The sequence below is a fragment of the Tetrao urogallus genome (assembly GCF_951394365.1).
Source record: "Tetrao urogallus genome assembly, chromosome: Z".
Taxonomy (NCBI): domain Eukaryota; kingdom Metazoa; phylum Chordata; class Aves; order Galliformes; family Phasianidae; genus Tetrao; species Tetrao urogallus.
In genome coordinates, this window is record NC_136816.1 from 41,080,687 (window position 1) to 41,094,135 (window position 13,449).

Consider the following 13,449-nt stretch of genomic DNA (forward strand, 5'->3'; position numbering starts at 1 on the left):
ACTTCTGTGGTTAGGCTAAATCCTGCTTTGCAGTCTGCAGAGGATGTGGTTTGAACTGTGGCAGCTTGAGGAAAAAATGTCAAAAATATATGTATAGTGGTTCCTAGGTAATTTGCCAGCACTTACCATAGCAACTAACCATTTGTGGTGATTTAACATGTGGAAAAATCTAAGAATGAGTGGAACTGGGGCAGAGTCATGTCCTTTCAGTACTTCATTTTTGTCTTTAAGATCAATTCAGTTTAAAATACTGTCTTCTAGCAGTTTTTATCCTAAAGCAGAAATAGTATGAAAATTTAAACTTCCCTGTATACTGGTGATACTCTTAACAATCCCTAGCAGAACAGGAATTAAACATTTTTTAATCTGTAAGCCACAGCTAATGAAGCTCTCATATCATTTATGTCAAAGTGCTCAGATTCCCAGTGTCTAAAGCACAGGTGGTTTTGCTTCTTTGTTAACAATACCGATCCCTCCCTTGCTCCCAAATTGCAGATCCTTTTGAGTGCAGTGGTTTGCAGAAATTATTTACATTGTAAGAACATATTCACAAAACGTTCCACAGGGATTCATAACCAACTATTGTAAACTCAACACAGAGTCTCATCATCACAGCAAGCTACACATAATTCAACTTTAAGCAAGTCAGCCACAAGGCTTGAGTCCTTTTTTTTTTTTTTTTTCTTTTTTTTTTTTTTAAGCAAGTGATTTCTTCATCATTTCACTGCAGTTTAATCAAAGCTAAATTCATCCTGGGCTCAGATTGATCGTGAGAAACTTCATCCTAAAATTGATTCTGCGAGTTTAGAAGGGCTGTAAAACGTATCTTCAATTGCATGGTTTCTGCAACCTCTGCACTGAGCTCACCAGCATAATACATCACAGGTGTAGCACTAGTTACACAGATCTCTCTGAAAGTAATGCCTCCTATTTATTTCCATGGAAACTACAACAGATACAAAGAGATACTTTTTGATAAGAGAAAGATCTCCGCTACAAAACTCAGTTTTTCAACATTTTCACCAGAAATGAACAAAAGACTGCATGCTGCACTCATAAAAATCTGCACCAGTGAAAGTGACCCAGTGTCACTGTTGCCACTGCTGAAAGGCACCACCCACTACCTCACTGACTCACATCCACTGTTTGGCCTCCAGAAACGTTCAGCAAGTACTCATGAACGTCATTGAGTGCCAATTTTTCTGCATGCAGGGATTCCACATCTTTGTTTCAGACACATTTCCATGTTAGACACCATTTTGTCAGACTGCTCCTCGCTTCCATCTATCACGTGGCAATAAAACGTAATGGAATACAGGTGAGAGGGTTCCATCTCTACTGCCATATCACCAACATCTGCCTCTGATGTTGGACCAACACAATAAAACAGGAAGCGTTACTTTTGGAACAGCCTTCATTTTAGCTTTGGCTAAAAATGACACTATGGAGAGAGACAAAAGTCCCCCAAAGTTTTTTTTAAGGCTGGGTGACTTGAGTGATAACACTTACCAAGTCATCATTTGACTTTTCATTTTTAAGTTTTGTACATTGTACATATTTTCCCCAGATTTGCATTCTCTCAGTATATTGTGCTGACTACCTAAAAATGCATCACAACATGTAAGTGTTATATTTGCATAATTTTCTAAGAGGTAATAGCTGCATAGTTAAGTATTATTTCTGCTTTAGCAGAAGTGGAAACACCAGAGAGTAATTCCTAATACCTACCCAGACAATGATGGTGGGTTTATGTGAACAACCAGTTATTTGGACAGGCAGATTAGGAAGGTATTCCCTTTCCCTTAAAGAAATTATTGCCATTTTCCTCCCCATGACAGAGGGAACAAATCCAGGAAGTGCTTTGATTTTTGAGGCTATCCACCTGCATGTGTGGGAGAGACTGTGAGTTCTTTCAGAGTCAAACCAATATGGTGACTGCCAAGATGAAAACTGTCCTGCAGCAGGATGGTAGGGCACTGTCAATTCACTGCCATGAATACTTGTTTGAGTACAGTCATTCACAGAGCCATTTCTTTTCCATAGGGCTTACAAGGGAAAAAAACACTGATTTATAAGTAGTTGGCAAAAGACACAAAATGAGACAAACAAATACCACCTTGCTGAAGGAATCAGGTTGACAGCTCCATGAAGAACATAGCTGAGCTCGGCATGGTTCTCTGCAACAAGTGCCACCAAACCCTCAGAGCAAGCTGTTCTCAAGGCAACATTCTCACTGCAGCACTTCTCCCAGAGTAAATTCAGAGCAGGAGTCTAAAATTAAAAGTATGAGACAAGCAATAAGAAGGCTGACATCTTCTTTCATTTCAAACACACTTGTAAGTAAAAACCTGCTTAAAAGCTTCTCCTCAAGCCTTAGAGTAGAAGAGGAAGCTGGAATACAGATTCTTCATCTAGTAAAGGACTACTTCAGGATAGCTCTCATGTTTCTCGTCCCCAGACACACTGCCTTCAGTATGTACAGAAGAATAAGACACAATGGGATTTTCAGCTGTGCCTGTGAGATTAGGCTCACATCAGTTCTACTCTCCTTAGAAATGTTAATATATAATTACAGACATCAGGAACTGCTACGTCAAACTGTGTCTATAGTACAGTGTAGTGCAGACAGCTGTTCATATGCCTCCTCTAGCTACAGAGGAGGAAGTCATCTTCATTCTTCAAATGAAGCCTTCCACTCTCTCCACTTGTTGTTAAAGACAAAGGTCTATCCATCAAACCCACTGTTTATTTTGATACCACATTTGCATTTCTAAGTTGGTTTGCTGACTTTGTGGTTTCCAAATGGAGAAAGGAAAACATTTAAAAGCATTTAAAACAACTGAATACTGCAAAATTCTCCTGTGAAAAGAGGAAAGAAAAAAAAGGGCACACAATGTTAACAGGAGCTACATTCTGCTTCCTGCTGTTTTAGAAAGTCTTGCTATGTTTAAGTTCAGTACTTCCACAGGGTAGTAGAGGTGAGAAATCAGGTTTTAGCTCAAGATAGAATCCCATTTAGAAATATGATCGTGCTCAGTGTAGAGAAACTACACACCTCAAACATTTCCTTACATCAAAAGCAAAGTTTTTTGAGGTTTGATTTTGGGTTTCTTAGTTTGGGGTATGGGACTTCAGACAAAGAAAAAATCCACACTTTTTTTTCCTGCTCATTTCAGTACAAATTAGCACCGGAGAGGAAAAACAGAGGAAATCCTAGGGCCTCCCTAACACGGCTCTGACACCTGCAAACACCAGCACTGCATAATATGGCTCTTGGTTAATAAGATAGATTCATACTTACATGAGCTTGACTTAATTAAAAGTATGCTTTTACACCATGCTCTCTAACATAAATGTGAGCTCTTTCATAGTTAATATATAAGAAAACATCAATACAGCTATTGTACAGTATTGTACAGTATTGTATACTTTAGAAAGTATATACTTTCTAAATGCCCGTATTGCTGTTATTTATTTATTGTTAACAAAATGGCAGCATCTCACCACATGTCACTTCTGGTAATGTAAATAAATTCAAAACTCTCTTTGGTTGAGCAGAGCGAGATATTGCTATTATGCAGAGTTAAGGTTTCTGCCTTCTGACCCTGAAGGCTGAGTTATACCTGTACACCCAAACACATGGTGTCAGCATGCTTAACTTCTAGAATTTATTAAAGTAACACATAGGAAGTAAGAATCCACAGAAAAATGTAGGCACTCATGGATGGGAAAGAAGGCAGAAGTCAAAGAATGGCACAGACCTGGTGAGAGGCCTGCTTGATCTTCTCTGAAGAAGCATTTTCTTTCAGTACTGCAGCAATCAGATGGCCCACTGCCTAAATAAAAAATAAAAAACACATGCAGATCAAATGTTATTTTTTTCTTCTTCACTAGAGAAAAAAAAAAACAGAAATAAGTGCATCTTTTTATAGAGCTTCCTGTAAGATTAGGATTATTCATGTACTCAGGAATTGCAGACATTTTATCAGCTGTAATAGACCTATGTTTACAGCACTGGCCATTATTATATTCTTTACTACTCAAGTTAGTGAAAGCAAGTCTTGAACTTGCTTAGTGAAAGCAAGTAGATTTGAACACAGATCAGAAACACGCGAAGTTCTGAAGCGCTGCTTTAGGAAAACATGGTTTCACAACCTAAACCCTTAGCATACCTGACAGCACAATTACACTCAGAAATGTTTGATTTACTTTAAATCAAACATTTGGATTTAACTGTATTTCTCATAAAGCTATTCAGTGGCAAAAAAACCCAACCAAGATGACTGATTTTCCAGGCTCTCCATAAAAAAAACAATTTTTCAGATTATCAACACAACCAGAACAACAGCTCCATCTGCTCTCCAATGGTAAGAACAGATATTTACTTTTGGACAAAAATAAACGAGGAAACAAAGAAAAACAAAAAACAACAACAAAAAAAAACCACAAACCACACGATTAACGTTTCTGTTATGTGTATAAAAATACAGGAAAATACTTTAAATGCTTCCGGGTTTCTTCTCTTTTTAGGATTTATCTGCAATTCCTTCAAAGGCTGGCCATTAGTCTGATATGACGAACTCTGAGATAGCAGGTAACATTTCTAAGAACAGTGCCACTATAAATCTACACACCTTCCTAGACTACAAGATTGCACTTCTCAAAGGTTTCAATGTGTACTCTGCCATTCTTCACACACACACACACACACAAAAAAAAAAAAAAAAAAGCACAAAAAAGCTTATTATGGAAATAGAATGAGAATGAGAAAATTGAACTAAGTCAGGTCTTTGCTTCTGTGCAGCTATTTCAATGAAAGAGCAGTAACATAGCCTGCCCACTCAGATCACAGCCTTACAACAGCTTTTTGGAGAACAAGTGAGCCTTCTATTATTTTTCTTTTTCCTCTGTAAGAAAAGATCAGGTTTGAGACCATCTAAAGAACCTGAAGATGCACAAGTCCATAGGACCTGACCAGATCCATCCATGGGTTCTGAGTGAACTGGCGAATGAAAGCAGTGCTTGGGGCTGAGTGGCTGGATGACTGTGAAGAGGAAAGGGACCTGGGGGTGTTGGCTGATGCTCAGCTGAACATGAGCTGACAATGTGCCCAGGTGAACAAGAGGGCCAACAGCATCCCTGCCTGCATTAGAAACAGTGTGGCCAGCAGGAGCAAGGAGGTGATCATCCCTCTACTCAGCTCTGGTGAGGCTACACCTCAAGTATTGTGTTCAGTTTTGGGCCCCTCATACAAAAAAGACATTGAGGCCCTGGAGTGAGAAGGGCAACGAAACTGGTGAGGGGTCTGGAGCACAAGTCTTATGAGGAGCGGCTGAAGGAGCTGGGATTGTTCAGTCTGGAGAAGAGGAGGCTCAGAGGAGACCTCATTGCACATATCTGGACATACGCAAAGCATTTAGCACTGACCTGCATGACGTTCTGGCTACCAAATCAGAAAAGAATAGATTTGATGGGTGGACCACTCTCTGGATAAAGAATTGGCTGGATGGTCACACTCAGAGAGTCGTGGTCAACAGCTCAGTGTCCAAGTGGAGACCGGTGACAAGTGGCTTTCATCAGTGATCAGTGCTGGGACCAGTGCTATTTAACATCTCTGTAGGCAGTGTGTGCAGTAGGACTGAGTTGCACCCTCAGCAAGTTTGAAGATGAAACCAAGCTGAGTGGTGCAGCTTGGTAGGGAAGGATGCCTTACAAAGGGACCTAGACAGGCTTGAAAGGTGGGCCCATTCCAACCTCATGAAATGCTACAGGACCAAGTGCAAGGTGCTGCACCTGAGTCAGGGCAATCCCAAGCGAAATACAGGCTGAGTGGAGAATGGCTTAAAAACAGTCCTGAAAAGAAGGATGTGGAGGTGTCAGTTGATGAAAGATTTGACATGAGCCAACAGTGTGTGCTTGCATGCCATAAAGCCAACTGTATTCTGGGTTGCTTCAAGAGCACAGCTAGCAGGTTAAGGGAGGTGATTCTGCCCCACTATTCTGGTCTCCTGAGACCATACCTGGATTATTGCATCCAATTCTGGAGGCCCCAACACAAACAGGACATGAATTTTTTGGAGTGAGTCCAGAGGAGAGCCATGAAGATGATCAGAGGACTGGAGGACCTCCCTACTAGGACAGGCTGAGAGCTGGGGTTTAGATAATAGGAAGAAATTATTTACTGTGAGAGTAGTGAGTCACTGGAGCAGGCTACCCAGTGAGGGTGTGGACGCCCCCTCCCTGGAAGCATTCAAGACCATGCTGGATGGGACTCTGACAACCTGGTCTAGTGGGAGGCGTCCCTGCCTATAGCAGGTAGGGGGTTGGAACTAGATGATCTTAAAAGGTCCCTTCCAACTCAAACCATTCTATGATCAGAAACTTCAGAAATAAACAACTGTGTCCTTAAAAATTTAAGTTCCATTTTACTGGACAAAAAGGCTTATCAATAAAAAGGGGCTTCTGTGAGCTACATAAAGTAAAGTCAAAATACAGATTAGCCCACCACATTCCAAGATCCATCAGTAAAACCTTTTCTTCTAAAAAACCCTGCTCAAGTCCCTCACTTTGCCAATCCTTGTTTATACAGGTAACATGATCTGCAGAGCAGATGTTTGATGACAGCTAGAAAAATACCTGGACAGCTGATGTCAGTGTCTTTTGAGGGGTCACAGAATAGAAGTGGAAGCCAGAACCTCTGGAAATAGAGGTTATTACTTTCTTCCTTGTTGCTTGTTAAAGATACTATGAAAAACACTTTATTTAAATGAGAAAGTTAAAGGCAGATGTTTATTCATATGATATGAAAATAAAGGCATTTTGTCTGCTGATCATACTGAATCTCTACAGAGTTTCTAAGGTCAGACAAGACAGCAGTAGTTCAGCTGTCATCACACAGGAGGAAAAAATATATCAATCCTAAAGACAGCTGCATGAAGTATTGTCAAGAACTTCCAACTCACACATGACGTCTGGCAACTCTTTGCTTCTCTCCAACTGACAGGGCTACTAGAAAGCATTTGGCCCTACTTAAACTTTCCAGAACTGGAAGCTTTCTAATTTTTATGCAGAGACTTTACAGCGATGAGTGATTATGTACTATGTTCAGGCTACACAGACTCAGCAATTAGCTTTTGTTTGCATCTGAAGTATAACAACTACTTAGGTTTTCTGGTTTGAAGCTAAAGGTCTTTCTTAAAACCTCCTTGGAGCCAGGTAGCAGAACACCGAAAAAAACTCTTTACACATTATTCCATTTGTTTAACATTTAAAATAAAATTACCTGTGATTGAATAACTGCGTTAGGGAATTCAAACCGCTTCTTGATGTCATCCGACATTTTGGCTCTGTCATAGGACACTAACTCATACCCTGCAACACAGATTAAACAAAAAATATGCTTGGGACTGGGCAATACAGTTTGATATTTGCTAGAAAACATGCTTAACAGCACAATGCTTAAACATGCTTAAACAGCAGCTGTGAACATTTCATCTCCTAAGTGTACCACATTAGCTTACCTCACTTTATAAGCTTAAACCTGAAAACAGCTAAAATCCTGAACACCTTTTGCTCTCACGTGAAGAGTGAATGACCAATACTTCATAAAGATAGATCAAATACAATTCTATACAGCACAGCATATGCAAACTCTGAAAGTATAAAGTTAAGAATGCTCTTTAGGGTAAATCTCATTGACTTCAAAATGGGACAGCTCAGGAGTGTGCAATTTCAAACATGATTTAAAAGGCAAATATCTCCCCACATCCAAGTACCTCATGCAAAAACAGAAATAAAACAAAAATCCATCTGTAAGACCGTATATCAGAATTGCAACTAGAGACTGGAACAGTTGACAAAAAAAAAAAAAAAAAAAAAAAAGCCAAATTTCTCTAGAAGTTGAATATATATGCATCTCCCAGCACACAGGAACCAAAACTCAAAGAATCAGAACTCAGTTTACTTTGCTGCACACCACTGCTACAACAAAATTGTTTGTTGCATTTGTTATAAACACATCTTCAGTCATTTCAGAAGTCTTCCTTAAAAAAAGAAAAAAAATAAATCAATACTACAATCTAGCATTTGCTGAAGAGCTAACTCTAATCACCTGCAAAAAGAACCGAGACAAAATATGCATACAATGTACTCCAATTTCAACATATGCTATTGGTGCAGTGCAATCAGAACATTGGCACCAGTTCTCCAAACAACAGGATCAAACTTTGGAAATGTGTGAATGCACTATGTACCATAGCAAATTCCATTCACAGAAGGAAGACTCTAAAATAACATTTATCATTTCCATGAATATAAAGTTTCAACAGTAACTGAAGAGACAACAGCCAAAATCTTGTTGCAGACAATTCCAAATATGATTTATAAAACAGAATCTCACCACTACCAAAAACCAGAGTTAAGTAAACAAAAACAAAAAAAACATCAAGAAAAACTAACACTACCATCACTGCTGCCACAGAGCCTTTTTTCTCAACCTTCTGCCTTGGTTTTTGGCACTGAAGATGTAAAATCTAATGAGAGTAAGACAAGATAGGTGCAGTGAAAACAAATAAAACAAAAAGGTGAAATTTCTTCCCTTTCTAAGTTTAAGTACTTTAATTTGGAGAGTACTTGCTATTAGTTAAATGAAATTCTGAACAACTCCTTCCTCCCACTTAAGAGAGATGGCCACTGTCCTTTCCACTGAGATGTTTACCATGCCAAAATTGGGCTCATGAGAACCTCATAAAGTTCAACAATGGCAAGCACAAGATTTTGCCCTTGGATTAGGGTAATCCCAGACATGTGTGCAGGCTGGGAGAACTCAGAGGGAGCAACAGCTGACAATCAGCATGCCAAGCCACTACTATAAGTAAGAATAAACATCAGTATTTCTTGCAACACCTTTCTCTCCTTCCCATGAATGGCTTAACTGCCACAGAATCATCCCAAGAAATGCAAAAGCAACAACGAAGAAGTGTTTCCTATTTTTATCAGCCTTCTACCACAAAAGAAAGGAAGGCCAGGGTCATGGTAGTTCACAAATCTCTGGCCTACTAGCCCTCTAGAGCTTTACTCTACAAAATTTGGGATAGTATTGCCTCAACCCCCACCACCCTCTGCTCCTCTCAAAAATATCCACACCTTGCAGAATCTCCCTTAACAGCAATAACTCCAATACTGCTGTTCTTTCCGTGTTACAGCTGACAGATTGTTAGCATTGCACACAAAACAATCTTTCAATGGAAGCAACATCACCCTGAATAAAATCCATTCATTTGCAAAAGGTTCAATGTGATCAATGTCTCATTTCCCTGCCCACAAAAAAAAAATAAAAAATAAAAAACAGGTATGCTACAAAATCTTGCAGATTCTCACAGCAAACAACTCCTAATGTGTTACTAGAGCCACGCCAAAATAGCTCATGCCAGCAGGGATAAACTGGCCACTACAAATCCTAAAACCTTTTAGGCCAGAAGCCTGCCATGCTAAGTGTTAAGAAGTTACATTCTTGACCTGATAAGGACTGTTTGTTTCCTTGGCCCAAGGTTAGCCACCCACCAGGTCAGGTTTCCCAGGGCTCCATTCAACCTGTCTTTGAACACCTCCCCAGGGATGGGGTACTACAGCTTCTCTGGGCAGCTTCTGCCAGGGCCTCACCATCCTCTGAATAAAGAATTTCCTCCCAGCATCTAATCTAATTTTTCCCTTTGTCAGTTTAAAACCATTCCCCCTTGGACTATCACTATTAAACCATGCAAAAAATCTTGCTTATAACTCCCTTCAAGTACTGGAAAGATGCAAAGAGGTCTCACTGGATTCTTCTATTCTCCAGGCTCAGAAAGCTTGGCTCCTTCAGCCTGACTTTGTAGGAGACGTGTTTGAGCCCTCTCATCAGCTTTGAGGCTCTCCTCTGGACATGCTTCAAGAGCTTCAATATCTTTGTGCTGGGGGACCCAGGCCTGAACATATTACTCTAGAAAGGGCCTCAGAAGTGAAAATTGCTTCTCTCTCCCTTCAGGCAACCCCTTTTTTGAAGCAGCCCACTATACTGTTGGCCTTTAGGGCTGCAAGAGCACACCACTGACTCATGTCCAGCTTTTTGTCCATCACAGCTCCCAAATCCTTCTCGGCAGGGCTGTTGCTCCCTGTGAGTTCTCCCAGCCTGTACATGCACCTGGGATTACCCTGATCCAAGGGCAAAATCTTGTGCTTAGTATTGTTGAACTTCATGAGGATCTCATGAGCCCAGTTTTTGACATGGTAAACATCCCAACGCAAAGGATAAGCAATACTTACACACTGGAACCAGAGAAGGGTTCCCTTGGTGTTACATGTTCAGATTTGGTCCACACTACAAGTTTACTCCAAGTCACTATTACAAGTTAAGCTAAACTAAATAACAGAACACAGAACTTCCATTCTGACTACATTTCTTATATTTGCTGTGGTTTGCTTATTACGAAGGAACTCCCACTTCAAACCAGTGATCCTCTCAAACCAAAACAGAGTGAACACAGGCACCCACCAGCAAGGACTCACACTGCTTGTATTAATGGAGTACTGTCAAAAACACGGTTGTGCTGGTCCTGTCAGCTACAGCAACACACACAGGGACACCTGGCAAAGGGAGAGACAAAGGTGGGTTACAGGTGACAAACCCATCTCCAAATGTAATACAGCAACATGTCAATGACTGGGCACCACAGGATGTGAGAGGGTTGCTCACCTCCTCTGGCGCCCGTTACAATCCGAGTCTAGGCAACTCACGGGGACAGACGCCAACCAGGCACAAGAATAAGCAGCACTCCTGATCTGGACCCCAGAACCCACTAACAGCCCAAAGACACGACAACGGCGCAAATCCAGTACTCCAGCGCTTCTAAGCGTGAGAAGACTTCAGAAAAGAAAAGCGCTGAGTAATGACAGCATCAGCGACTGCTCGCTCCTCGGCGCCGTCAGCCCCGTAGTCAGGCAGACGCGGAGCCCGGCGGCCCCGCACGCCGCCCCAGAGGAAGGGCGGTTCCCCCCACCCAAAGCCGAGGCCGGTGCTCTGTGCCGGGCGGCTCCAGGCCACTAAGGAGCCCGCCTCTCCACTACAAGCTCCGCACCCGCACTCTTGAAGAGGGCTGCGACCCGGCTGCCCATCTCGCTGCCCTCACCTCGCCCAGCGCCAGGGTCGGCTCTCGGAGGCGAACGCCGGCGAGGGCCCCGAGCGGCCCCGGCAGCGAAAGGCGCCTGCGTGACTACGGGCGCCTGCGCTTCGGCTCGGAGGGCGGGCTCTTCTGCTCTGCCGCCAGGCCTGCTGCTCCGCCTGGGCGGCCCAGGGAGCGGAAGGGCGGGGAGTGGGAGGTGGGTTCGAGTCCGTGGTGGTGCGGGAGCAGGCGGCTGTGAGCCTGAAGTTCGTCATGGAGGGGCTTCGGGGAGAAAATTAGAAAGACCAAAGCCCAGCTAGAACTGAACTTGGCCACTAAGGTGAAAGACAACAATAAGTATTTTTATAAATACATAAACAGCAGGAGGCTGGATGCAGTGGGGAACATGGTGACCAAGGATCAGGAAAAGGCTGAGGTGCTTGATGCCTTCTTTGCCTTTAATAGCAAGACTTGTTGCTTCTTGGGAACACAGCCCCCTGCACTGGTAGGTAGGGATGGCGATCAGAATAGGTGCTGCATGATCCATGATGAGATGGTTTTGGACCTGCTCCCAAAGCTGGGTGCTCACAAGTCCGTGGGGCTGGATGGATTGCTACCGAGGGTGCTGAGGGAGTTGGCGGATGTGGTTGCCAAGCCACTCTACATCATCCTTCAACAGTCCTGGCTAACGGTTGTCCCAGTGGACTGGAGACTGGCAAATGTGATGCCCATCTTCAAAAACAGCCAGAACAATGATCCAGGAGCTACAGACCGACCAGTCTCACCTTGGTGCCCAGGAAGGTTATGGAAAAGATAATCTCAGGAGCCATCATGGACCAATTAATGGTCAACCAGGGGATCAGGGCCAGTCAGTATATGGGTTTACAAATGATACATCCTGTTTGACAAACCTGATTCCATTCTATGACAAAGTGACACACTTAGTGGATAAAGGTAAGGCTGTCAAAGAGGTCTACCTGGACTTTAGTGAAGCCTTTGACACTGCCCCCCATAACATTCTCAGGGAGATGCTGGCTGCCTGCGGTTTGAATGGCCATATGCTCTGCTGGGAGAAACAGTGGCTGAATGGCCAGGTCCAAAGATTTGTGGTCAGTAAAGTCCAGTTGGTAGCCAGTCATGAGTGATTTCCCCTCTGGGCTTGGTACTGGGGTCGCTCCTATTCAGCATTGTTATCAGTGATCTTGATGAGGAGATTGAGTGTATCCTCAGTAAGTTTGGAGGCAACACCAAGTTGGAAGGGAATGTGGAGTGTTGATCTGCTGGAGGGTAGAAAGGCACTACAGAAGGACCTGGATAGACTGGATTGATGGGCCAAGGTATGAGTTTCTGTAGGGCCAAGTGTCGGGTCCTGCATTTTGGCTATAACAACCCTAGGTAATCCCACTGGCTTGGGGAGGAGTGGTTGGAAAGCTGCCTGAAGGAACGAGACCATGGTGTACTGATGGACAGTCAACTGAATACGAGCTAGCAGTGTGCCCAGCTGGCCAAGAAGGCCAATGGCATCCTGGCTTGTATCAGAAATGGTGAACAGGACTAGGGAAGTCATCCTGCCCCTGTACTCGGCCTCACCTTGAGTACTGTGTTCTGTTTTGGGGCAGGTGAATGCAGGAAGGACACTGAGATGCTGGAGCAGGTCCAAAGAAGGGCAACAAAACTGGTGAAGAGCTTGGAGAATACGCCCTGTGAGGAGAGACTGAAGGAACTGGGGCCATTTAGTTAGTAGAAGAGGAGGCTGAGGGGAGACCTTATTGCTCTCTTCCAATACCTGAAAGGTGATTACAGTGTGAATGGGGTTGGTCTCTTCTCACTGGTGATGGGTGACAGGATGAGGGGAAATGGCCTCAAGTTGTGCCAGGTTTAGGTTGGATACCAGAAAAAACAACTTTACAGAAAGGGTTGTTAAGCACTGGAATAGGCTCCCCTATTCACTGGAATAAGCATCCCCACATTCGGGGGTGGTTGAGTCACCATCCCTGAATGTGTTTAAAACCTGATGTGGTACTTAGGGACATGATTTAGCAGTGGATTGTTAGGGTAGTATGGTTAGGTCATGGTTGGACTTGATGATCTTGAAGGTCTTTTCCAACCTGAGCAATTCTATGATTCTGTGATTCTGTGGAACAGGTAGTGATCCATTGGTGGGTGGCTGGACAGCTGGCTTTGAGCAGCAACTTGCCCTGGGCAAGTGTCTGACCCTGCTTGCAGCCACATAGATCCATCTTGGCTTTAAACAGTGCCATGGAAGGAGGACAGTGCCATGCCACCATAAATGTGCTGCACAGCCACAATAGTG

General features: G+C 43.0%; 1 protein-coding gene across 1 annotated transcript in view; it reads right to left on the reverse strand.

Annotated features, from left to right (window-relative positions):
- The window catches only part of FOCAD (focadhesin), a gene marked incomplete at both ends in the record, with an annotated part of 91,915 nt that extends 84,576 nt beyond the window's left edge, over nucleotides 1–7,339 (reverse strand). Inside the window, 3 exons of the mRNA XM_079548912.1 lie at nucleotides 2,117–2,271; nucleotides 3,762–3,836; nucleotides 7,283–7,339. Coding sequence (XP_079405038.1) covers nucleotides 2,117–2,271; nucleotides 3,762–3,836; nucleotides 7,283–7,339 — 287 coding nt within the window. The remainder of the gene's footprint in view (nucleotides 1–2,116; nucleotides 2,272–3,761; nucleotides 3,837–7,282) is intronic.
- Between the last annotated feature and the right edge of the window lie 6,110 nt (nucleotides 7,340–13,449).